This window comes from Phalacrocorax aristotelis, chromosome 6 (assembly GCF_949628215.1).
Source record: "Phalacrocorax aristotelis chromosome 6, bGulAri2.1, whole genome shotgun sequence".
In the NCBI taxonomy this organism is placed as follows: domain Eukaryota; kingdom Metazoa; phylum Chordata; class Aves; order Suliformes; family Phalacrocoracidae; genus Phalacrocorax; species Phalacrocorax aristotelis.
In genome coordinates this window covers 59,339,260-59,365,927 of record NC_134281.1, presented here as the reverse complement: position 1 = coordinate 59,365,927, position 26,668 = coordinate 59,339,260, and the positions used below count along the sequence as shown (strand labels likewise).

Sequence of the window (26,668 nt, the reverse complement as noted above, 5' to 3'; positions counted from 1 at the left end):
AAACACAGAAACAGAAACCTATCTATATAAGCAACAGAACAAAGTGCAATGGATCAAGGCATACTCTAAGTCTGTGGCATTCAACTGTTCAAGCTATGAAGATTCAATGCTCCCAAGTAGTTTTTGCAGAAAAACTCATCTTAAAAGTTGAGCATAACTCTTAGCAAAGACTGAATAACTTACTTGCTGCTGATAACTATTTCTGAAGACATATTTTAGTATTTTCATCCTAGAGGAGTTTTTCTCTGCACACCATTTTTTTTATTTGAGAAATACATAAATACGACCTAAGGTGTCTAAGGCCAGAAATACATAATTTACTTTAAAAATATATGAAGCCTTTATTTTAGATGTGCGATTTTCCTTTACAATAACCTTCTTCCATATTCACACAATCCCCCAGTATAGAAATATAACTATGTGGCTATGGGCAAAGATTTTGCATACCATAAATAGTTGCTTTCACCTATCATTTCCTGGGAAGAAGGGGAAAAAATGTTAAAAATTCATCACAAGACACTGATTATAAATCCCTGCATATCTGCAGTAATGAATTGATAAACAAACATCCTTTCTGCAGGAGTCAATCTCTGTTTCACAACTGTCAGTACACACCAACGACAAACTACAAAAAATAAATTCTTAAGTGTTTCAGGAAAGCCTATTTCATCCTCCAATACACTCAGTTTATGCATTAAAGAACCTTACTAGCAGTATTATTCATTGTTGTTGCTAATGTAGAAAGTTCCTTCTTGTTTCACATCAGCTCAGTATATGAAATTTAATGTTATCAACAAGCAGAAAATAGTACACATATCCACACAGGAAATATCTGACCAAGAGAAAAAGCAATGGAATTACAAAGATCCCTGGTTTATAATTGTAGATTGTGTCCAGACAAAGATTAAATATCGCAGTGGCTACTGAACACAATCATCTGCATAAAACCACCAGCTAAGGAAGCCGCAGCCAACCACAAATTGGGAAGGTATAACTGAGACCACTGTGGTTTTGTTTCTGAGGTTCTTTGCTCAAATGTATGCCCCTGGCCTCATGTCACAGACACAATGTAGGAAGAGACGACCTTCGGTCTGATCCAGTGACAAACTTTTCCACAAGTGCCAACAGGCTCCCAAAACAAGAACAGGACCTTTGTTTTAGTACAGAAGGCTTCAAAAGCTCAAGCTAAAGATGAAATCTAGAATTTAAAATGTTTGAGAGAAGGAACAAAAAAGGAGACACTACCCTCAAAAATAAGATAAACACATGAAGAACATGAAGTTCTCTGAAATCTGCGTTTGTTAACCTTAAAACTAAAGGTCACAAGTTCAGTGTTAATTACGCTTGGTTGGTTGGTGGGGGTTTTTTGTTATTGTTTTGGGGCTTGGAAAGGAGAATGTGTTCTGCAAGCCTATTTCCAAGTAGTTTATACCCCATTATCCTCACCTTGCTAGGCCACTACTACATTGTGGAAGCCTTACCACTTGAACTAAAGCATTAACCATTTGTAGTAGGCGCATTTTTACCAGGAACGTGGGCCACGTGCAAAGGAAAACCTCGACCAATCAATAACAAAACCGTCTTATAGTACAAAGAATACTGGCTAGCAGGAATGTGAGCTTAAAAAGGAAAGATGGTCAAGCAATTAAAAAATTAACTACACAGCTTTTAACTAGCACACCTGCACGTAGTCTGCACCTCTGTTTCAAAACCCACTGAGCAAGTTTTCTAAGCAACTATGATAACACGCTTACAATATTGTGTAGTAATGTTGCACAGTCTGAAACTAATGCACTTCCCTTCGGCCCTTAAAATATGTAAAGGTACTACAGCTAGAGTGACATGCAAGTGAAATGGAACAAAAATTTATTACCATGGCATGATGGTGTAGACAGAAATCAACCTAATAATAGCAGCGACATTTTATTTCTCCCACCCTGAGGTTTTTTGAGGGGTTTGGGGGGATTTTTTGGTTGTGGAGTTGGGGTTTCTTTGTGGTTTTCTGTTTGGTTGGTTTTGGGGGGGGGGGGGTTTGGTTGTTTTTTAAGTTTCTTAATTTACAAAAAGATATATTGTTCAGGTATTCAGAGCATTAAAATCTTGTTCATCCACATGCCCATGCCCATGTGTATCTATAGAAAAATGTAAATTATAGTCTATTATTAAATTATTGTACTTTCCAATCACACGTGCTGTACCTCTTCAAATCTTTCCAGTTGCTATTAATTGTAATCAATTTGCAAACTTCAGCAGTAAATTACCTATGTTTAGGCATCATTAATGTTAACTAATAACCAGTTTTACTTAATGTGCCATCAAAAACAGCACATCTATGTTTATTCCCCAAGTTAAAAACAGCACTTGAAATATTATTAGCTTGTGCGCCTCAGCGCTAAGTATTGTGTTAATACAATGAATTACCTACCAAAGTCACTGCTAACATTCCCTGCTAATGAAGTAAAACCAAGATCAAGATTAATAGTACCGTTTAAAGCTCCAGGAGTTTGGGAAGCTCAGCTGCAAAATTATTTTTGAAATATTTTTTACTGACTGAGCTTAAACACACAAATGTGAACACTAAAATTGGTGGCAGCTGTAATAAAAAAACCTGCCAATTCTGCTTCAATCCCTTCACCTTTGACAAGCCAATTTTCATAAAACTTCCACCAACATCTTTCACTTTTTATCTACATCCCTTAAGAATTTTAAGATTTGTGTGTGGATTTCAGCAATACAGTTCATGGCATGAGCATCTTCATACATGTAAGTTCCTAGAACTTCCATTAAGCAGTCCTCCATTGAAAATAAAAAAGCCTCACACGAAGTTCGGCGTAAAAGTAACCCATCACAGAGAAAATGCCTTTTCTAGTTCTTCAAGAGAAGGGACTTCTTTTTTTCTTAGATTTAAAAGCTGCAGAATAAGCAACTGCAGTTACATGTTTACTGAACATATAGCACTGAAAGGTAACATTGTTTATGTACAGTCACTTACAACGTACATTACTGAAGTCTTTTAAAACATCCAGAGTCAAAAAATATTTTTTAAATACCCTGGCTTCAGCTCTGGTTTCTCAGAATCCTGGTACCAAATCATATTTTAGTTTACCTGAACTACCTTTCTAGTCATTGGCTGCTGTGCATCAACACAAAAAAATTAATTCACAGATCTTTGAGAGGATTATGCTCTCCAAAGAGATTGCAACCAAGCAAGATTATGATAGAAAATAAGAGCAGACTTTGACAGTACTTCCAGAAAAGCTGAAGGAAACCACTAGGAGTAGTACAAGCAGTAGCAGAAGGCCTGTGGTTCTGACAATACAACTGCAACGTATCAATGTCAGCTGGTGCTAAAAAGCTCAGAAACTTAAACACCTAACATCAAAAAGAGAACTTCTTAGAAAATGTTAGATATCGGTTGATCTGGAACCTTACAAGCTGTCCTCCCTTGCCACAAATTCTCATCTAGTAGATGGGATTCTTCTCTTAGTGTTTACAGAATGATGTTCCGCCATACTGCTCAAACTAAATCAGAAAAAAAAAAAATCTTGTCTATTTAAATATATATGGCTTAACTGAAATGCAATTCCACAACAAGGACAGTAATCAAATTATGCCCAAAACAGGAGATACTAGGGTTCACAATTAAGTGGTAAAAGAACTCACACAGAACTCATCCTCAATTATCAAAGTCTAACTTTGTTTTAAGGCTGTTCTTTTACGAAAGACACACAAAGTACGTAAGGCAGTAACTTGACTTGCCGTGGATATTAATATAACCTACTGCCAATTTCCTTCCGTCTATACAGTCTTGAAGATGGATGCTGATGACAAAGCTGCTTAGAAAATGCTCAAGGATCAGGCCTTGTATGTTGAGCAACGTCCTTTGGACAACAGTCCAGCATGCTAGCATTCTCCTTAATTCCATATTGTTTATCAAATTACAGTGGTTCAAATTATCAACAAGAATGGAAACCAAACGTTTGTCCAACAATTTTGCAAGTTTCTTTCACAAAAAAAAAAAAAAAAGGGGAGGGCTTCATATGTAAGACTCCCTAAAGGGCAGAGAAAGCATGCATCTTTCATGCCTTGATCTAAGAAAGAGAATTAGAGCAAGAGTATTCATAAAAGCATTGCAGTATTCTAACTGAATAGCAGCCGAATGCCAAAAAAATCCAAACCACCTAATGGAATTGTTACCGTGATAAAAGGGTAGGATGATGAGGTTTTTTAAAAACTCATCTCCAGTCTAACCACTAAAGACATAGCTCCCAGTTCTACCCAAAACACCCACTTCCGTGAAAAGGTCATTTTTTGACAGCTTGGGCAATTTGGTTTAGGTTAATATTCTTATAGCATAGATTAAGAAAGAAACGGGGCTGTGATTCACAAGTTTTTGCTCTAAGTTTAGGCCAGCTAGGGCACTGCTAGCAAACACTGGTTTTTTGATTGTGTATAACTTTTACCAATAATGCTCAGGGGGTTACAAAGATGAACTGTCCTCTTTCTTCTATTCATCTAGGTATCTGTTTGGAAAAATACCATGGGTCAGATGTTGAAAATATCAGGGTCAAAACCAGAATAGATTTCTATGTACTCCAGAAAACAATGACCAGGTCTCAAAATCATGACACTTCCAAACTCTAAGAATGAAAGGGCAAGAACAAGTGTTAGTTTTAGGAGTTGGAGTAGGCCGATTTCTACAACGCGTCTCCTTTACAAAGAACTTAAAAGAATCTGTAATCGTTGATTAAGCCCTAGAAAATCTGAGGAAGATTCCTCACCACCATTCCTTGGCTACAGCAAAAAAAAAAACCCTGTCTACAGAAGTTTTAAATTCTTCTAAAGAGAAAAGTAATAACAGAACTGAAGCAAAAGGAGGACATTAATTCAGACATAAAGAATACTTGACCTTATTTGGCTTCAGGAGATGGGTGCAGAACAAATATCATATGGGTTTCCATTTCAGATCTATTTACTTCTGAGTTTACAATCTGAACTTGTAAACTGTGCAAGCCTGGAACAAGTACTTCCAGGTTCACAACAAACAAGACAGCTATGGGGGGGATATATTCAGAAATAACACTGAACTGTGGATTTAGCCTATTCTACAAGGCTTTTTTAATGCTATTTAACAAAGGCAGGCAGGCAGAATAGAAATCTGAACACAACCCCAAGAAACTGCCTAAAAACAAACAAACAAAAAAACTGCAAACCAATCTAGCCCCCTTTCCACTGACCTCTGCAAACAATGGCTTGAACTGTATTATTGCATTCAGATTAGGTTTTTTGTTTGGGAGTATTTTTCCTGCCAACCTCCTTTATATTTTACACAATTAATATGAAAACTTTTGTAACAGTCAACTGATACTACAGGAATCAGGCCACTACCCAGATCACTGTTGCTTGTTAATGAGACCATTCTGAGAAGTCATTTATTGTTCTGGATGCCTAGAGACATATCAAGCAGTCTTACTTCTATAAAATACAGAGAATCAATTCGTTTGAAAAGTCTCTCGCAAATGCTTACTCTTTGGTAACTAAAAAAAATTCACCACCAAACCCAAACCCTGTATCAGCTTAAAAAGGGGGGAAACAAAAACAAGGTGGGGAGGAGAATCTGTGTTTGTATTTAACAAATAACTCTTAGGTCCACATAATAGAATCAAAGCACTCTTTCATATTTTAAGAACTTTTCGAGGAGAAAATAATTTCTATTTAAAGTTTGAGGCTTTCTAGACAAGCGTCTGTATTTTTCCTTCTGAAAACTCAAAGTTATAATAATTCTTATTTCAATTTTCTCCCCTTTAGCTTTTAATATTTTTTTCCTTTGATAGATCAACTTGCACGTAGCTTCCCTGAACTAGAAGTTTCTCTAAAAATATGTGGAAAATTTGGTAACATTCAGGTCCGTCATGGTGACAGTGCTCTCCCTCCCCCTCCCACTGCCCAAATCCAAGCCCTCACACACACAACCCAAACTTCTTTTCATTCTAGTTTCTCATTTAAATAAGGCAAACCACTGAAGCACTAATATCCAGGACTGTAGATGACACAAAGAAAATGAAAACAAGAAGATGGACCTCATTCGGAACCAGAAGAAAGTATGAAAAGCAGAGGAGAGAAACAAATTGTCTGGAGTTCCAGAACGGCTACGAATGCACTGCACTGCGTTTTTAAGCTATTTCAATGAAGTATCATCCCTTCGCCTTTGGTTACAGAACTGCCAGTGAAGTGGTTCTCCTCTCTTCTGCCACCACAGTCCTCCATCCCACGTTGCATTGAATCTAGGAACTGTGCAGCCACGTGACTGATCTCTAGGTTGCTCCAAGGGAAAACTACACTTTTTGGCAGTACAGTTTAATGCTGGATTAGCTCATTTTGCAAGTGTATGAGCACTCCAACATAGACAGTGGAGCACAAACATGTGGTGTTGGTGGGGGGGGAGGATTCTACTTGTGCTAAGGATCTAGGATGAGAAAGCACAGAACTACCCATTCTGGCAACAGCTGCCATCACAGCACCCTAAACGTACCATGAAATTGTGCCCTGAATCCCAATCATTTCCTCTTAAGTTAAAAGGAAAGGGTCTGCTACTAATATCAGTGACTACACTGCTCAGCACATAAATACAGAAAAACTGATCAGGCACGTGAAAGCAGTGAACCAGGCAACTATTTGGAAAGCCCAGCAACACTGATGCCATGAACCAATTCCTCCACAGCTCTGAGGAAAGAAGGGGGGAAAAAATTCATGGGGAAGAAGAATTTTAAAAGAGAAAGAGACTTCTGAAGTGAGCCCTCCAAGGGAACTCAATGCATGTTCAACATACAGAAGCATGAACTGCAAGAAGAGGCATTTTAGTATGTGCCAATCCATAAAAAGCCTTTCTAACAAGCATCACCAAAGGTGATGTTGATTAGAGAACAACCACACTCACTTTGCACTGACGTTCTGAGATTCTACCACTGCAATCTGAGACTGAAGTAGCAAAGCGAAGCCTCCTGGCTTTAGCAGTCTAAACCAGAACAGAGCAAAACTCGGTTTTCCTGAATCCATACTAGCCACACTAGTTTATGACTGGCACAGTGTTCTTCCCTGCAATGCCCAGACTTGCAGATGTCCGTGTATGAAAAAGCTGATGGCATACAGGAGTAGTTAAGATGTTTACCTTTGCTTGGCAGTTGTGATTCCTTACTTTGAAGGCAGCTGTACAAGACAAGTGTAATTTTTCTTCCCATCACCCACCAACAATTTAGCATACAGACATCTGAGAGCTGCCTCCTGTTTTATGGGATTATTCTTCTCAGATACCGAAAGTTTGTGAGTAGGTACAAGGTCACTACAGTCTAATGCATGCCAACAGTTTATCCCTCTATAGCACAACGGATTCTTGTTCCAGTGTTCTCCCCTTGTAAACAGGAAATTAGTCCAAGTATAAATGATAGATTTCTCCTTTGAAAGGGCATCACTTACCAGTAACTACCATGCTGCTCATGTTAGAGTTCGGGCTATTGAGTACACTGCCTGAAAGAAGTTCGTCAGATCCTCTCTAAAAAGAAAGAGACAGTAAGAGATTTTTTTTCCTCTATTTTGTGATTTTTAAAGATGATATTAAAAATGTCAGTTTGACAGGGAAAACCTTTAGATGATCTTAAGCAAGCATAACCAAACCTATTCAGATTTGGCAGACTTCCTCTTTTCAGATAAGCGCAACAACTTGAAATCTAAGTAAAGCAGTATATTTACATGGCAATCTTTGAAATGAGAGCAGCTTAGGCACAGTTGTTTCACCCACCGCTGAAATGTAGCCACCTCCAGACACAATGAGAACTGCTGAACAATAATTTTGTCCAGCATTTCAAATTAAAATAGTAAATATACTAGTCTATTTCAGTAACATTTAAACTGACTTATTGACTTAATATTTTAATACACGTATATACTAAATTATTACATCTAGCTGAAACTACAAGGGAAATCTATACAAAAGGAAATATGGAGTTTAGCTCAATTCTAACACCCCTATTTAAAACCAAAAACAACAACAACAAAAAAGCCAACTTGTCTTCATAGGAAATGATGAATTTCATTTTGGGGATATCCATTTATCCTGCAAAACACAATTTAGGGCAGAGAAGTACATCTTCATTGTAATTCTTAAAGCATGACAAGTATCAATTAGAAGGTCTTTTTGACAATTACTCAAAGTGGGGCTGCAAAAATCAGCCCCATTGAAAACGTACAAGATAATCTTCTCCTTACGAATTATTTGCAAGATGGGCATCTGACATAGCTAAAGAGGCTTTGTTTCCTTTCATGCCTTTTTTTTTCTTTAACCCCCCAACCCCCTCCATCGATCCAAGATGTCATCTCTCAAAAAGCCCCCAAATACTTAGGTGATCTTCCATTTCAAAAAAAAATTTGTATAAGGAAATAAACCTGACATCCTTTAAAGATTATCTTTAGTTTCTTATTGGTTCTTCCCCCACTTCAAAAGTCCTTCCCCGGCACCCTTAACACTAATCCAGGTCACTGCTAAAATGGAAATGAGGAAAGAAAACAGTTACTACCCATCTTTATAAAAATAAATGGTTTTAAACATGTTGTGGACACTACAATAGAATCTCAAGAAGAGTTAACGAATATGTTTTACAGGACACCTCAATACTGCATACTAAATTAACCTGAGAACATCACCTTTCTAGACAGCACGTTTGCAAGATGCATAACATCAAACCTGTACCATTTTAGCACAGCACACTCTGTGTCCATGCACAGAACGGCACGTTAAAGTTTGTTTAATCCACACCTGAAATCTGGAAGCTCTTAAAAACAGTATGTATGTGTATGCACACATAGAACCATGAACGTTTACTCAGTTTTCAACATCAGCTCTGAAGAATCTTTATACAGTTTACTAGATACTCTAAGCCCTTAAGGGCACGTAACAATCAACGAAGCTGCGCCTATCATATCAACAGATTTCCTTTAAAATTGTGTAATGCCTAATACCAAGGTTAGGTAGGACCACGTCTTGTCCTTCTCTATATAAGAACAGATCTCTAATCAGATACAAGTAAGGAAAAATTTGGCTGGACAAAAGTGAGAAACAAGTTAGAGAAGTTATGGAAACTCTGTTATTCAAACGATATTTCCTTCTACTGTAAATATAAGGCACTCAGTAGAAGTTGAAACGTAAATATTCCTTCTTTCTCTTTAATTTTCTATTTTTCTAACGTTTACATAGGTAGAATATTGCAAAGTTCAAGATTACTAACAGTATTAGCTCTCTCGGCAATAGCTGCAGTTACTTCTGCTCACAGCTATGCACCTAGCCTTGCTGGGAAGCCCGTTGCCAACCTGCACGGCTCAACTGAATAGGCAGAAGTAGCAGCAGAGACTGAACCAGTTGACAGTCAGAGGCACAGAAGATAATTCACCAGCAATTTTTTTTCCCCATAATATGCCACAGTACAGCAGTTACGTAAACAGCTGAAGCATCCCCAGTACCAAACGAATGCTCTTCCCAAAACCTGCAGGAACTTTACAATTCTGAAATATCTCAAATTTGAGTTGTCTTCAGCTTCAAAACGTTAGTTACACCAGCAACTGCTGACTAGCAGAATACAGAAGCGATTACATAAACTTCTGGTTCCTAGTAAATCAGGCTTTCAAAAAGCTGTTAATTTCTTAATCCACAGCAGAAAAATCCAAACGGAGCACAAATTACTCAATGGAGTAGATATGCAGTTACAGTATTTGTGTTTCATGAACAGTTATAAGAGTTTTCATTTTGAAACGTATCATTTTGCATTTCATGAATACATTCAGAGTCAATCACAAGATTTTGTCATTACACTTGGTAAAGTTTTAACAGTTTTACTTCAGAAGAAATCCTTATATTGGCATGTATCATAAATTCTACATTTGTTTTATTCTCCTAGAATCAGCTTTCACAAGTCTGATTCACAGATATACAGGTTTGTATGTAGAATGGTCTCCCAGTTCACCATGAAATTACAAAGGTATAACAAAGCTCTGCTAACTCACTCCCATACATACTTGCCAAGCTTTTCGTAAAAGACAACGATACATCTCACCATGTCAGTAACCATCTTATTAGATATACATAATTATTTTTCTTTATAGGTTCTTAAGCAGCCTAGACACCTCTGCACTTCATTCAGTATTTAACTTTAAAACCAGCTATGCAGCAAAAGACACACCATGTACCTGGACACAGGGCGGTTAAATTACAAAATCAAAAGCAGTAAATGCCTGGTAATTGTCGTTTACTTCAAAAGTGTTATCTTCATATAACAGCTGTCTAGTAAAGCAAATTAATATAACCATTTATATTCTGAGGTAGAACACAGGAAGCTTCAGCTAAACACGAGGACAAACCCCTTCCCTGTGCGGGTGCCAGAGCAGGGGCACAGGCTGCCCAGAGAGGCTGTGGGGTCCCTTCCCTGGAGACATTCACCCCCCGCCTGGACGCGGTCCTGTGCCCCTGCTCTGGGGGTGCCTGCTCCAGCAGCGGGTGGGACGGGGTGAGCTCCAGAGGGCCCTGCCAACCCCCACCTTCTGTGAGTCTGTGATTTCAAGTAAGCCAATGCATACTCTTAGACTGGCACTACGATGTGGCACAAGCACCTCCTGAATTACAGCATAGACATAAATACTTATTTTACTTACGTTTACTCAGCAGAGGTAAGACTTAATTCAGTCTGCGGTTTGGGGTGCTTGGCTCTGGTTTTATGTGTATCTTCTTTTAGAGGATGCTAAGCCAAAAAGGACTGGCATCTTACTCCAAGGGCAATGCCCTTCATCACTCTGCTATCTCACACACAAATTTCAGAATTATAACCCATTTACCAAGCATCCTGAACATTCGCTAGTCTTATTCTCAAGCAAGCCACCTCTGCTAGTCTAATCATGCAAAGCAAAGAAACCTTTAAACTAATTTAGGTAAATTCTATCGACCATTTCAGAGATAAGGAAACTGAACTTGGATCTTTGAAGAACATAGCAAATCAGATTCAATGAAAAATGGAAGATCCAAGAACAATGTTCACTTAACTCTTTTTCCCATCTGTGCAAACTGCTGTGTTCCGAAGAATCAAAGCAAGTTCGAGATTGTATGACAGGACTGAAGATCACAAACACAGACACCACAGGAATGTCTAAATCTAAGTTAAAATAACAAATGAACAAAAAAAATACCCCCACAATGATTTTGTTTTGTCACAGACTGCAAAGGAAAGCTCCTATAACAGCAACATGGTAGAGACTAATTGAATATCCATTTTAGCATGAGGGAAGGAGATTATAAAGGACAAAATAAGAAGTACAAACTGCTATTACACTATTAATAGGTCATCTTCTGACAGCTAGTCCTCAACAGCACAAGTTTTCAATGCCATATTTCTATTCCTACCCATGTCAAGAACATTAATCTGTATTAATCTTCCATTAAAACTAAACCACTAACTATTCAAATGAGAGATATCTAGAACATTTCTTTATGAAACCAGCATCTGCCGAAATACTGTTAGACAAAATAAACAAGGGAATTGCCAAACTAACTTCTTGCAGCGAGCGAACCTTAAATGTTTTGCAGAGTCAATACCGTCCTTTCAAGGAAGCCGATGTTATCACACCCTTGCCCCCATGAGAGCATTCCCCTCCATGGTGTGAGAAAGAGCATGATAATGTATGGCTTCAGCCAATGGAACTACGTAAAATTGGCATGTAGGATCACTTTCAGACAAAGACTAAAAATGCACCAACTCAGACCTTGAATACATATTTCAGAGAAACCTAATTATATGTACCGACATTCTCTTATATCCTGTAAACCGAAGATACCACTTCCATATTTCTATAAGCGAAGGCAGTTATTGTAGGTGCTCTGTCTCTTCTACGATTTACAAGATCAGTTATAAAAAAAAACCAAAGAAAAAGTCCCAAGCCTAGCAAATTAATCTCCTAGCCCCTTGCTTTGACAGCCATAGCTAACTCAGAATCCCTCACTACACAAGCTGGATTTATGTAGCAGGATTTCAGATTTTCCTCCCCCCGTGAGAGACTTCTCTAAATCTTCATGCTATCACAGGTTATATTAAGTAGCTATGTAATTTCAGGAAGTCATTACAGTCATGCTATCCTTCCAGGCTCATCAAAAACATACTGTTTAGAAGTCTTTGCCAGCTATTTTCCTCACACTCCAGATAGGGCTTTAAATATTTCAAACATTCCCCAGATTTTATTACATCCAAGGTTAAAAGCACCCAAAGAGTAACAACTTTGACTTGAGAGTTTCCAGAAAGGGTTGGTCTTTCAAGCATCAAAGTACTTTTTGAGAACTGTTTATGAAAGAGAGAAGTTATCGGCTCCTTCCCCAATAATTCAGGGCCATGGAGACTCTGATCAGAAGTTATGGCTGAACCTAACATAACCAACTGTGTTACAGCAGGCTTATGAGAAGCATGTGTAGATGCACTACAACACCACAAGAACACTAAACCAATACTACTAGAAACAGTAAACAAGTGACAACACTGCACTTTATTAAAAAGTCAACAGCATCATCTAAAATAATTTCTTAAATTCCCACTAGAAAAGATAAAGGAGCCACTCAAAGATGTTGCAAAATACAGGTTTTGATAAATCATCTCATTTGTGGCATTCAAATGTGCTGATATTACAAGGCCCTCTCAAGAACAGAATCCTTTTGCCCCTACCACTCCCCTCCCTCCCTCCCTCCCTCCTCTCCCAGATGAAAGGGAAAAGGAGAACTGCACTGCGCATTTACCACAGTCACTCTCGGCCTACAGGCATGAATTTCCCAAGGGGTATGACAAGCCAGGAGACACATCTCATGATTTAAAGAACTCTAACAGCAATGTAAAACACTTCATTTCTAACAACAACTGGGAACAATTTAAAAGAAAGAGCCAGAAACCTGATGGTATGGGAGAGGAATAAAAGCGCATGAGAATTCCAACCCAGAGAGTAAACATTCCCCTCTAACAGATACACACTTGTAAACCCGCTAATTCAGACGTTGAATATTGAAGCAACTTTTGGGGACTGGATGTTGGAAACAACAGGACAACACACTTTAAACCCCCAAACACAGCATTTATAAACTTTGTTTGGTTTACATGCGACGGATCAGAACTTAACGAACACTTCATTTTTAACAGGAAGCATTTTAACGAAACACTGCATAAACACCCCCTCACATGCTCTTTAGTGAAGAAGAAATAATGGACCTGCCCTATGCTCTGACTATACACACTACCGTCAAAACACAGAATCCGAATGACCTAACAAATAGACTGTTACACCTCTCATACACATAGGCTCAAAGGCTCATTTAGGACCGGACAAGCCAAGTCCAAATCCAAAAGAAATTCCATGCAGGTTCCCAGGTATTTCACAAAGCATACAGGTTAAACTACCGTCTTGTTAGCGCTTCATCAGAACCTTACAATCAAGGTCGACTTGATTTATTTTTTAAAGACTATACTACTTAACTATGTTAGCATGAAATCTTATCAAATAAGGCCATGAACTCCATGGGTGCGTAATAACTCACTTAAGTCACTTGCTTTTACTTCAGCATAAACCGGATACAATATGACCACCTTTCCATACTTACTCTCTGCATTCTTCTTTACCCACTTCAATTCTTTTTCATGCTGTCCTCAGCCAACCCTATATTGTTTACATAGCCCCAAAAGTAACTTCACCATATTTACACTCATTTTTTTCAGTAAGAAAGAATCTAGGAGAAAATTACACTTTTATTCTTTTTTTCTTGCAACTATATGCCTGATATATGCCATGTACCTAATTTATGGAAAGTTTTTAGAAATTGAGAGAGCATGAATCAATGGAATCTGATAAGTCTTTACGACTGGAAGGAGACAAGTCTCCATTCCTCTGAAAAGCCTCCAGATTCTCAAAATAAAATGTGGAAAAGAGCCAAATTTCTCCAAGCATCGGAAGATCAAGATGGACTATTAAACCAGAAAGCTGATGAGTAAAGAACCAAATCTCCCACTAAACTATGCCACCCAGCCTCATCTGGAAACCTTCAGTGTAACAACAGGCTGCAGGCAAGAGTCTAGTCCAATACCAGCCGATGCTTCAAACACCCAGGAGGAAGTACACAAAAAAGATCATTTATTCTGGCATTTCAGGCTTTCTATTCCACTTTTACCAGGGAAGAAAGTTTTGCTCTGAAGCAGCTGTACATAACTGGTAGTAAATTAGAACAGGTGAGAACAACTTGCTAGAGCTACCAGCTAGATGCATTCTTAGCTTTCTGGTTAGAGAATGATGGCACCCAGATGTTTGATTTGGTCCTTCAGTAGCAGTTTCTACATCTCAAATTAAGATCCATAAGGAAGGTATTTTCCACGTGATTGTCTGCGATTTCGCAATAATAAATTAAATGCGCTAGTGCTATTTTGTCTGTAACTCAACATTCACGTTACATGTCCACAGAAAAACCGATTTGATGAAAAGCTAAAAACAGCTGTATGTACTTGCAGCCATAAAAAAAACCCACCCAAACCCCTAAATCAAACATCACAGTCTGATTAACAGTTTGTGAAGCCACAACCTCATTCGAACCAACTACCACCAAAAGCAACAGTCCTACCTTCTCCCTGGCCCCAGCAACTTGTTACTATTCTGTCCTCCCTGACTCTGTTTTGCTACAAGCATTTACGAAACCACATGCTTTGGTACAAATCTGCCTAAAAAGATATAACTCACTGTTGGGTCAGCTTAGCTTTATCCTGGTTAAGTTCCCAAGAGCTGTTTGCGAAGCTGCTACCCAAACATTTGTTCCACAAATATTACAGTGACAGAGAAAACTGGAATGCAGCTCCATTTGCTCGTGAAAACACATCCCAAAGCTCTAAGATATAAGAAAAGTATTTTCATGCTGGTATTGGCTCATATTTTTCAGATGGTGCAGGTGATCACATTTCTCTTCCTACAACCCACTCAATTAAGATGCAAATACAGGTGTGCTGCTACAAATGAAAAATAGGTGATTTCCAATTAGTGAGAAACATCAAAACATATTAAATAGGTATACTAAGCCTTCCTTATGTTGATGCATACTTGCTACAGAGCTCAAATTGATTTTCAACATGTTACTGTGCTCTCCACTTTCATCTCTCCTTACTTTTCCACATATATTACGGTGGCAGAATGAGCATTAAGGAAAAAAAAAAACCAAAGTTACAAAGAAAAAAAGATTTGGAGTAGACTGTTCTGGGAATAAATATGAAAGTCATTTCAAACAGGGTCAATTTACAGAAGTTACTGTTAAAAAGAGAGCAGATGTCCTTGGTGCAAGAATAACTTCTTACAATGAAAGACAAGTTCCCCATACCACTGCTGAAAATACAAATCCAGACGCCAGTTCTAAACTTCTGAACATGGTCACACGTCATTGTTACTTCACTGCTAGAACGTTCTGCACATTTTTTGCTGACTACTGTTGCTACAACAAAGTACTACTGAACACAAGAGTTGATTTATAAACCTTGTGTTAGCCTAGCTAACAAAATCAAAACAGTTTGCCCAAACCACCCTTTTTTCTCATATCACTGCCTAGGCAGACTCTTCCTCTAATCTGCTAGCAATCTACTAGTACTTTTATTAGACATCGAAAGATAGCTCAAAACTATCATTCTAATATTTTAAATACAATAAAACAGACTATCGCATGGCATTTGTCTGTATAAACAAGTCAGTTGTTTATCCCACCACTCCCTTCCTTTTATTTAGGTATCTAGAATGGCCACAGTGAAGGCAAAATAGATTTTAGAAAGAGCAGAAACAGAGGAAAAAGCTATTTAAATACACTGTCTTGTTTCTTAAGTTTAGTCTAAACTTATCTTCTGACAACTTGCTAGAATTTCTAGCTGACTTTTTTCTACACATATTTTCATTAGTGTGCAGTTCAAATAAAAAGCCACAACATATCCGCAACAGAAACTCTCAGCTACTAGTGGCAAAAGAGGGTCAGTTCTATAATTCTGTAAGAGAAGAGAACTTGAGGTTAAAAAAGAGCAGACAATGCTTCAAGAGCGTTTTACAGACACTGATACTTTGTGCTCTGTTCCTTTTCACCAGCTCATCTTTCTTCTGGTTTTAGCTACTGCCCTTCCCCCACGTTACATTTCAGCAACCAGGAAAAAGGGGGACTTTGTGACACATTACTGTTTGGCAAACTATTAGAAAGTACTAGGTTGGTACTTCTTTGCATCTTCTACCCAACCCTAACATAACCAACTAAATACACAGATAGAATTCCCCCTTTCCTTAAGCACACCGCAAAGGCTGGTGGCCTAACTTGGGGAAAAAGGCCATTCCCACATCTTTAAACCTTACAAAACAATGTTTACGGGAATAGCTGAGTTTTCCGTCCTCGGTATAACCGGTTGTCCACACTCGGCAGCTGAAGCTCAGGTTTTGGCCAGCGTAGCCCAAAGCAGCGTCAACAACACCACAAATTCCCAAATGCTATGCGCCAAATAACACATCCATTCTTCTTTTCTCCTGTCAGGTAGAACTACACCTCAGCCATTCTGAACTGTGCAATGCACGTACACAGAATGAGTCACTCGACTGCTCAGGCCCCATTTACTGCAGAGCTTACGCATGCCATCCAGGAGAAAGATGATACATTAGACTGAAGCGGCACATGCTGAAATACAGTAAAAGAGAACTATCGTCTTCAGTATGCTCCAAAAGTTCACCTAACTTACTCCCTGCACCTGTGTGATGTATATTCTTTACATCACATTTTGTACCCCTCCGAACATTCTTATAACTACCCCTGAGAAAAGATACATTATACACTTCGTACATTCACTTCAACGGTTGAAAAAGGCTCTATTGCTCCAAGTGCCAAATCAGTTTACTTATCCAGATTTAAGTATCGTTAACTGTAAAGAGAACACAGGACAGCAATTCAAACTACAGTTATTAGATTCTGATACTCAAACCTACATTAAGCCAGTGAGCAATCAGAAGTTTGAGACTAGAAGCTAACTAGGCAGGCCATTTCATTTTTAGTGACTAAGGACCTCGTAAGAAAAACAGGGCAACTGAGATGTACCTTTTTAAAACAAAAAAGCAAACATTTTATGTAATATGGCAATTTTTAAAACTATGCATGAAGAAATCTATAAATTTAAAATGTATAGAACTTGTTCAAGTTTCAAATTTCTTAAAGTTGTCTGAAACTTAAAAAAAATGAACTATGTAATACACTACTATAACTGGAATCCTTAGATCTGTTCTATTCAAAAATACTTTACCCAAACTGTTTATATACAACAGTTCACAAAGTAACATCAGAGACAGAGCTAAAGCTCACCCTTTTTGTATTATTTTGTAAATTGTAACCTAAGGGGTGAACTGTGCACAGAGCAACATTTCCTTGCCTTTATGAATTCTGCGTAAGCAAAACAAGACATTACAGACCAAAGGAAACATGAATTATTTCATGTGTTTACAAGACGACTGGGTTTTGACATGTTCTAACGCTTTCAGAAATTAAAGCACGCTGCTATTCTGACAGATTTTAGCAGGGAAGCGTGCTCCCACTGCATATTTTGAGTTGCACAAATCCCCACATTTACTCTATGCAACCCAAGTTTCCGAATAGTATTTGTCAGGTTTTTTCCCACCTCCATTTTGAGTTTTATGTTTTCCTTGGCTTTTGGTGTTAACTTCTGGTGACTCAACATGTAAATAAGATCAAGACTGAGCTTTCAACAGTGTAATGAGCAAAAATGTTTTAAATCAAATCAAAGCGTACAGCGCAAATAAATGGCAATAGCTTCAAATTTAGCAGCCTCATTAGCAGGTAATTCTGAGACTATAAAACTGTTAATAAAACATTATAAGCAAGTATTCCTTTTACTTTATACTTGCCTTGCCCACATGCAGTCCCCAAAGCTCAAAAGCCCTCTTTTAATTCAAAGACAATTCCCAGACTACAGTAGTTAACTTCTGGTATTACTCTTTTACAAATGGGTTTAAAAATATAACATGCTCACTTTTCTGTTTGAGGGAGAGAAACCAGCCAGACAATAATTAATATAATTTTCAAATTTATATCGCCATAACTGATGATGATAAAAGTAAATTTTCCAGAGGGGTCATATTTCACAATCCTGGTTGTATGTCACAATCCCTTTCTCCAAGTATAGTGGAATATACCACAAACATGCAGTATAACTGATCAGCGTATACACAGTAGGTGCAAAATCTCAAGAAAGCATCAGGTCTAACAAGTATCCAGGAGATGCTGATTTCACACAGGTAAATCCCTGCCCACTTCCAATGGCTATCCAGTCACAATAAAAGCAGTGTCAGAAGAGCATTAGAACTGCTGATGCAACTTCTTGGGACTCAAAACTTGCCCCCTACGCAACCCCAAAGCACCCCAAAGAAAAGAGTACAGCCAAGGAAAGGCCAGATGAATGTTCCCAGTTATTTATATACCACTTACAGGTAAAGCATTCCTCAGCTTTAAAACATCAGTTCATTAAGAGCAAAATGAACAGCCACCAGAGAACAGGAAGGGCAAATGTTTCATGTGGCCTTCCACAAAACATGACTGAAGCTATAGCATTAGACTGCTACCCGAACCGCACATACCAATTACTGAGAAATTCCATTGTCCATTCTTACTAGTATCTTAATTACAGAAGCTCCAGAATACAATCCAGTTTACTCCTGCCATATTTAACAGCTTTCTTCAGGAAACCATGATCCTTTTTATTTCTTCCCACTACTTCCGTGCACAAATGGGTTGTTTCCTTTTAAAATCTGGAGAATAAGTCATTTTTACAAGGCAAAGCGCACACCTTCTGGACACTTCTGTGCCTTCCCTTGTATTTATTCTAATCACTACGTCCGATATACCTGTCTTGCCTTCTTTCTTATATGTTATATTAAAAATATAACTTCTACAATCAACAGAAAGAAGCAGTTATGTCATCTGAAGTGTCTGTATTTCATTGTCTGGCTAGTGTCTGAGAATATGGTTCCAAAATTGCAATACACGCTTACAACATATTTCATGAACGCTCAAATTCTCATAAGATTCTGAGTCACTCATAATTAAGAATAAAGGGGATACTGAATCCATTTACTTCTCCTGAAGTGAGAATGTCAGAACTTCAGATTCAAGCAACACATGGCCTACCTGAAATTGCTCCTTCATTAGACATGATTGAGGGCAATTTATAAATTGTTCTGCCCCAAAGCTATTCACGTGGGGTAGTTTACTTCTGAAAGCCTTGAACTTCCTTAGGTGCTCCTCCAAACTATTAAATGCACTCCTAAAGGTTTCATCAGTTAACACTTTGTCCTCCCCAGGGAACAGAGGAACAATTGTATTTCTGATTGGGATTAGCTCCCACAGAAGTACTTTAACAAATACACTTTCCTCTTGATTCAGAGAATGATTTTAAGCTTGTCTCCAATGCTGCAAACACATGGAGCCAGATGGATCCAGAATCTATAGAACTGACTTCTTACAGCTCCTCCTAGAAGCAAGCTTGCTCCAAAACATAATACAGGTACATCTGACAGAATAGCTGCTGTAGCTACAGGCTAGCTGATTTATATAAGAACTAGTCCAAATCCAGCAGAACCAGTACTGAATCTCAGCCAAAGAGCCTTATTAGACAACACCTGGGTTAACAAGCAGTTAACATAGATCAGCTTCAGGTGAAAAGGCAGCTACACAGCAGAGCTACAAAGTCCCTGGACAAACGTGGAGACTTAACTGTACGCACTAGAAAAGTTCTACGTTTCTACCACGAAAGCGAATTGCTTGCATGTATTCATTAACATATCCTAAAGTTGCCTTGTCCCATATATCTTTGCACTTGCATTATCTCTCAGTCTGCTTCTACAAAGGACTGATCTAATTCCTGCAATTGGTTTGAATGCAAAAGTGAAATAAGTCGTAAGTGAACAATGCTTTGAAAGCTCTTCCCTCGTTGTAACAAATGCAATAAATTCATAACTGAACTTGAGAAATAAAAAGTAAAGCCAACTGAACACCCACTTCTCTGTCTATGTAACAAATTCTACCTCCCATATTTTTGAGTCCTATTACAGACAGTCACTTCTTTTAACTTCTAGGGGTAACTGTTTTGAATGCGGGGGGTGGGAGGGGAGAGAGAAGAAAGCATGTCTTTTACAGTCATCATGGAACAATGAGAAAGTGTTGTTTTCAAAAAAATCTGCAAAATTAAGCTTTAAAATAAGAAGCTGACAGCACTACATTAATCTAGAACCACTGTTTACAGTTCAGTGCCTAGAAAAGTATTTTGTGTAGAGCCTTCAATTCACCTCTAGGGATTCTTGGTTAATAAAGCATATACTGCTGACTAAACATCAGATGACAATGACTAGTTAAAATCTTACAACTTGCAGTTACTGATGCTCAAAGTAGTTCATTTTATATCAACAATTTACCCCCTTATTTGCTAAGTGTACATCCTACCTTCACACCAACTGCAACATCAGTGACAATGCTGTAAAAAAAGGGAAAAAAAAGAACAAGTCAACCAATTTATCCTTATAAAACAGACTTTTCAATGTATTGCAATGCCAAAATAATGAGGAATCAAAATAGCCAACAATCAATAGAATATATTCAAAGAACACAGCAGGACTGAGGGGAAGCACAAAAGAAATCTGCAAAAGCCACTGAGCTCCCGCAGCTTATAGTCTTCTCCAAAAGAATCTAAAGTTTCAAGTAAACATTAATCCAAAGCAGCACTGCCAGGAAATTTTTTTTAGGAAACTTGGGTTTCTGGACTACATGAGATCATAGGGTGAAAATAAAAGAACGTAAAAGTAAGTACAGAACTTTTCTCACACACCCCTATTAACTAGACAGCTAGTTCAGCATCATAGTCTGCCCTACAGATCTTCAGACACCAGAAAGCAATGAACACGGTTTTTTGACACTAGGTTGAAAAAAACAAATGCATTGGCAGGTACACCTATATGAAATTTAACCAGGTGTACCTATGTGAAACTCTGCAACAGGTATGTCAAGGTATATCTTTTTCCTAGAGGTGGTGAGATCATAACTCACAGTGTCTAACACAATCCCAACCCAAAAAAAAAAATGAAAGCAAAATATGAATATGTGAAAGCATTCCATAACGTAATGCTCATTAATGGCAAGACTTCTCAGACAGGATTTGTAATTCCCAACATTATAATCACAACTAACCATAAAAAGCCTTTAAAACTCTCACAGTTGCAAGGTTATATGATTAGAGCATAGAAAAGAGACTGTTTCTCTGTTCGAAGCAGAGAAAACAACAAGAATTTTGGAAGCTGGAAGATGTTGTATTTACACTGACGATGGCTACAACCACCAGCTTCATTTTCCAGGTCCAACAGAAAGAAGACCTTGTGCGGAGTGAGCGCCCACCCCAGCTCCTGGCCAGGACCGAGGGCCCTCGCCGTCCCGTATGGCTGCCTCCTTCAAAACCTTCCCTTCTTTGGCTTTCACAGCCGGCCTCCAGCACACACAAAGGCATCTCCCTACCTGGGGAGGGGGGGGGAAGCCAGAGGGCTTATTAGGCAGTTTCTGAAAACAAAAGAGCTCGACATCTGGCTCCTGTTGGTATTGCTCCTCCCCTCCAGCCGGCTCCAAAACAAACCCCAGCCCTACGGAGCGCCCCTCCTCACCCCACGGCTGGGGGAGAGAGAAGTCGAAGGCGGGGGAACAAGAGGCTCTGGAGTATGGGGGGTACATGGCGCTCCCTCTTCACAGCCAGACCCAGCGTCTCGGGCACCGCACTAAGTCGGGGGCGGCCCAAAGCCCTCGGCACCTAAGCGGAGGACCCTACCGAGGGGCCCGCGTTACGGAGAGATTGAGACCCCTCTTCCCCCCGCCGACCCCGCACAGCGCCTCAGGCTGCGGCTGCCCGTCCGTCCCTACCGCCGCCGGGGCAGCGGCCGCTCCCCTCAGCCCCAGAAACGCCTGCCCTCCCGCCCGCCGGCAGCAGCCGCGGCGGGAAGCGAGCCCCGCCACCGGGACAGGTCCCGCCACCGACCGGCGGCACGACGCCGACACTGCCTTCGCCCCCACCGCCCCGGTCATTACTCACCCGTCCATCGCCGAGCAGGACAGACCGCGGACGAGCGGGACAGACAGCCGCGCGGGCAAGGCGTACGGGGGAGACTGTGAGAAAATGGCGGCCCGGCCTGCACGAAAACCGCCGAACGTTGCCGAGCGCCGGGTTCCGCTCCCCGTCCCTCGCCGGTACTGAGCATGCGCCAGCCCACCGGGCATGCGCCGTCGCGCCGCTGAAGTTGTTGCCATCAGTGCCTGGGGCGGGAGGCGGGAAGCGGGGCGCGACCGTGGCTTCCTCACCCGGGACCCGCCGTGTGGCGAGGGGGGACACCCGGCTCTTCCTGCCCCAGCGCAGCGCTTCGGGAGCGCTTGTGTGTGCGGGGAGGAGAGGGGTCGCCTCAGAGGAGCTCGGCCCAGGGTCCTGCCCCGGGGAGGGCGCCCGGGGACGGCGGGGGCTCCTCAGTCCGCCACCGCGCACCCCGTCCCGTCCGAGCGCCCGGCCCTGACGGGGAGCCCTCCCCATCGCTTGGGCCACACGGCCGTCCGCAAGGAAACGACCTGTTGACATGCCGCTGAGCGCTGACGCTATTTCAGAAAATTTCTAAGTTGTACGCACAGATTAACTATTGCAGTGAGTTAGGTTGTTGCTTCACAGAAACTGGTATAGGCACTGTTCTCTGTAAACTACCGTATCAGGGGACAAACTATTTTCTCTACATGGCCATCAGGAAATGCGCTTCCCCCCGTTATTTTTTGCTAGGTCTCAATATTTCATCACAAATCTTAAAATGTTTGACACAGAATTTCTAGAAAGAGCTGGTCGTGGGACAATCCTGGATTGCCTTCAAACAAAAAGTCACGCTGAAGGTTTTGTACCTATGAAGGAAGATTTGAAAACGTGATCCAAATATTCCTAAAAGATCCCAAACCCAGAAGGATGTTAAAAAGTATTCAAAGCATCTTCTGTATTTTCTATATATTGATCTGGCAATACTGGTTTCAAATATATATTTTGAGGAGGTAGCCCGTTACTTGATTGCATTTTACTTCTTTCAGGTTAGTGTAAGATTCCGAGGAGTCTGTCACTGAAACTATTGCAATGAAGCCTGATCAAGAATTTCAGAGCCAAAAAATGACGCATGTCTCTATAACCAGAAAATATTCACTACACTTCACCACCCCTGCCTCCCTCCCTTTTCACTGACCTCATGAGCAGCCCAGTAACTAGCAGTCAGGATTACATGCAAATTCTCATTTTACTCTGTGACTTTTTGTAGTTCTGTTCTGGAAAAGTCACTCTGGTTCTCTGCAGCAATCCATTTACTAGGTGGAAAATAACTAATATTGCTTCTCCTAAATGCCGATATCATTTGGATATGTGCAGCTACCTTCTCTTTCAGCATCTGTCTTTGGCACCCATCACTGACAACTAGACTAAATGATTTACTATTCTCATTCTTATAAAATCCCTCTTAAACTTTTCATTTGCTTAGATGGTAAATAAAGTTCTTCATGCCAAATGCCATTCTTCACTTTTTTGCTTTCAACATTATTATGTTTTGAAAATAAAAGGACCTGGTTGTAGAACTCTACTGATTGCATGTATTAAAGTACTGTGCTTGAATGTAACATCGAGGACTTCTCAGATTTAGAAATGCTTATAACTGTCTTTATAAATCCAGAGCATTTTTATAGATTTACTCCATACATGCATCTTTCCTGTAGATTCTGGGGCATTTAGGAGGCTTTGCTCCACTGGAGGCTGGGGTTACATTTAGTTTCTCTCATTTGTCACTGCCCTCACTCCTGTTTGTTGTCACGTTGTATTGGGGATTTTTTTTGTCCTTTTTCCCCCCTTATAAATCAAAATACATCTTGTCCGGTTTTGTATTGGTAGAAGTACTGATCCTTCTACTTCTTAGCAGTTAGGAGGAAATCTGTCTTTCCAACTGACTTATCTGTCTTACTGCCTGTCTTGCTTACCTCCTTTGCCTTTACAGTACTGCCATCTTCAAACCCGTGTTTCTCATCTCTTGATATTCCTGATATATATTCCTATTGTGATATTCCTGTTTTCTCGTGCTCTCCTGACACCTACCAGAATCCATCTGATGAAGCGAGCTAATACTCATTCGGTTCCTCCTCTGAGTTGGATGCTCTTCCATATAAGGGAGACTGAGGAGCGCGTGTTGAGTGTTTATAGCAGAAAAGACACTGGAACTGAGTTTGCAAATCTCGGTGAAATAATGGATGTGACTTTATAGAGCAAAACTCTGGTCCCCCTGAAACCATCAATAAAAGTGGTAATTAATCAATCAGGATTTTACCTAGAGCGTTTAATTTTAGAAGGGAAAAAAAGATAGCAACAATCAGCGTGTTACTAATAAAATGCCATAGACCCTCTTGCTCATGTGTTTGTTCAGCATGGCATTGAGCTTTCCTCTTCATGTAGCTTTGCCTTTTTATCCTATTAGAATTTTTAACGTGCTTTTGGCTGCCTTGTAAAACGTCTACCATATTTTTATAAACAGTGACTCGGTCGCCTGTTTTCTCCGTTGCTAGAGTATCCTTGCTTTGTCCCTCTCATATTTTAGAAGGTCAGAAAAAAGCTGTGGCCAAAACCACCCCCTTGTCCTTAGGAGCTGTCGACTTTCTGCTGAAGTCCTGCATCAGCTGTTTCAGAAGGTGGCTAAAACGTCCAGTAATAGGCAACCATTGAAACACCTCTAGCAAAGCCCCTCACATTCAGTCATTATATTATGAAACATGAGGACTTATATCCTCTATCCATTTCTTTCTAACCAAAATTTAAGTGTAGATATTCTTGTTAGCTGTACAAAGGTTCCCTACTTTTTAAGTCCTAGTAATCTTATTGCAATAGTATTTTGTTTTCCAAAACAATTTCCTTTGTCGTCGATATATTTAGATGTTTCTCTTTCATTGATTGCTTTCTTTTTATGTCAAGAACAGCTAATAAATAGTAGTCTATGTAGTTCAGCAGCAGCATGAGCAGTGTATGCTTTAGTGAAAGATTGTAGGAATTAGGAAGCACACAAAGATATTTTCTGCAGTACGTTGTCCCAAATTGAGTCCCTGGAGCTGCTGGGAAAAAAAATAGCATCCACACTCTCAGTGAATATCTTGTCCAAGCATTTGCCTGAGCACTTTTTGACATCCGCAGCGTTCTAGGGCAATAAGTTATGCAATTTAAGAAATCATTGTGTGAAAAATACTTCCTTTTGTTTGTTTCAAGCCCATTGCCTGATAATCTCCTTCATTGTCCATCAGTTCTTCAAAAAAAAAAGTGGATAATTTTCCCTGTTCACCTGACCATGCCGTTCATGAATGCATACACATTCATCGTTCCATCCTCAGTTGTATTTCAAGAGCCCTAGTAAATTTAATGTCTCCTCTATTAGAAGTCATTCCATATTTTCAATAATTCGTTTTGCTTTTTTCTACATCTTTCCTAATCAGATCCTGGAAGACCATAATGGTCCTCATTATTCAAGTTACAAATCCAATGGCTTTATATAGGTGCATAATAAATGCTTTCTGGTTTATTTCTGGTTTTATGTTCTTTTTTTTTTTCCCCTGCTAATACCAATCTCATTTGCATGTTTGAATGCTGCTGAGCCACGAGCTGATGTTTTCACAGAGCCCCCCACAGCTCGAGCACTCTTTGCTGGGTAGAAGTCATTCATTTAGATTCCAGGATTTTGCATGTAGAGTTTGGCTTGTTTTCTCCCTTGCATATTACTTCCATTTTTCAGCACAGAATTTAACTTGCCATTTTATCATTCAGTCACACAGTATCATGAGAGCTTTCCACAATGCTTCACGGTCAGCTTTTGTTTTTATTACCATGAATAATTCAGCATCATCAGCAAACTTGGTCGCCTCGATAATCACTCTTTTTTCCAGATCATTTAAGAATATGCTGAACAGCGCAGGTCCCTGTGGTACGCTACCAGTGACGTCCCCCTACTGCAAAAAACAGGCCATTTTTTCTTGCCTTTCATTTAGTAGCTTTTAATAATTCGCATTAACAACTAATAAGTTATTGTTCATTACTAGTTATTAGCAATAACTAATAAGTTATTAATATATCAGAGAATGTGCCTGTTAATCCTGTATCAACTTAGTTTCTCTCAAGAGCTTTGGGTAGAGAATTTCGACAAATTATTTTTTTGAAATGATATCGTGTTGTTTCGATCGGACTATGCTAAAACTGAAACTTAGTGACTCTGTCAAAGAATACGACACTTCTTGCTATTAGGTGCACTTAGACGGTAGCAACTCTTCATTTGTCCCTGTCACCACACTAAATAGCCCTGTCTCTTTAGTTTCCCCGTATCATTAACAGTAGCGTCATTGGATGGTGTTGCTCGGTACAGCAGCTCCATCGGATATTATGGGAAAGGTTGATCATTCAGTTTACCAGTCTCTGTTATATTAAACCACATTATTCTATCTTAAGCCACTTCTTATCAACTTCATAAATTCCCCAGA

At 39.6% G+C, this 26,668-nt stretch overlaps 1 protein-coding gene across 7 annotated transcripts in view; it reads right to left on the bottom strand.

The window, feature by feature from the left end:
* The window catches only part of PTBP2 (polypyrimidine tract binding protein 2), a 54,940-nt gene extending 32,574 nt beyond the window's left edge, over positions 1–22,366 (bottom strand). For 3 of the 7 annotated variants that reach the window (XM_075098189.1, XM_075098190.1, XM_075098191.1), the window contains exons 1-2: positions 22,191–22,366; positions 20,564–20,594 (exon numbers count right to left, since the gene is read on the bottom strand). Coding sequence is in view for 4 of the 7 variants with exons in the window: in XM_075098188.1 (XP_074954289.1) it covers positions 7,474–7,549; positions 20,564–20,594; positions 22,191–22,198 (115 nt within the window). In the remaining 3 variants the exon portion in view is untranslated. Of the gene's footprint in view, positions 1–7,473; positions 7,550–20,563; positions 20,595–22,190 lie in introns of all 7 variants that reach the window. The other 4 variants (XM_075098186.1, XM_075098187.1, XM_075098188.1 and 1 more) reach the window with 3 other exon arrangements.
* Positions 22,367–26,668: the final 4,302 nt, after the last annotated feature.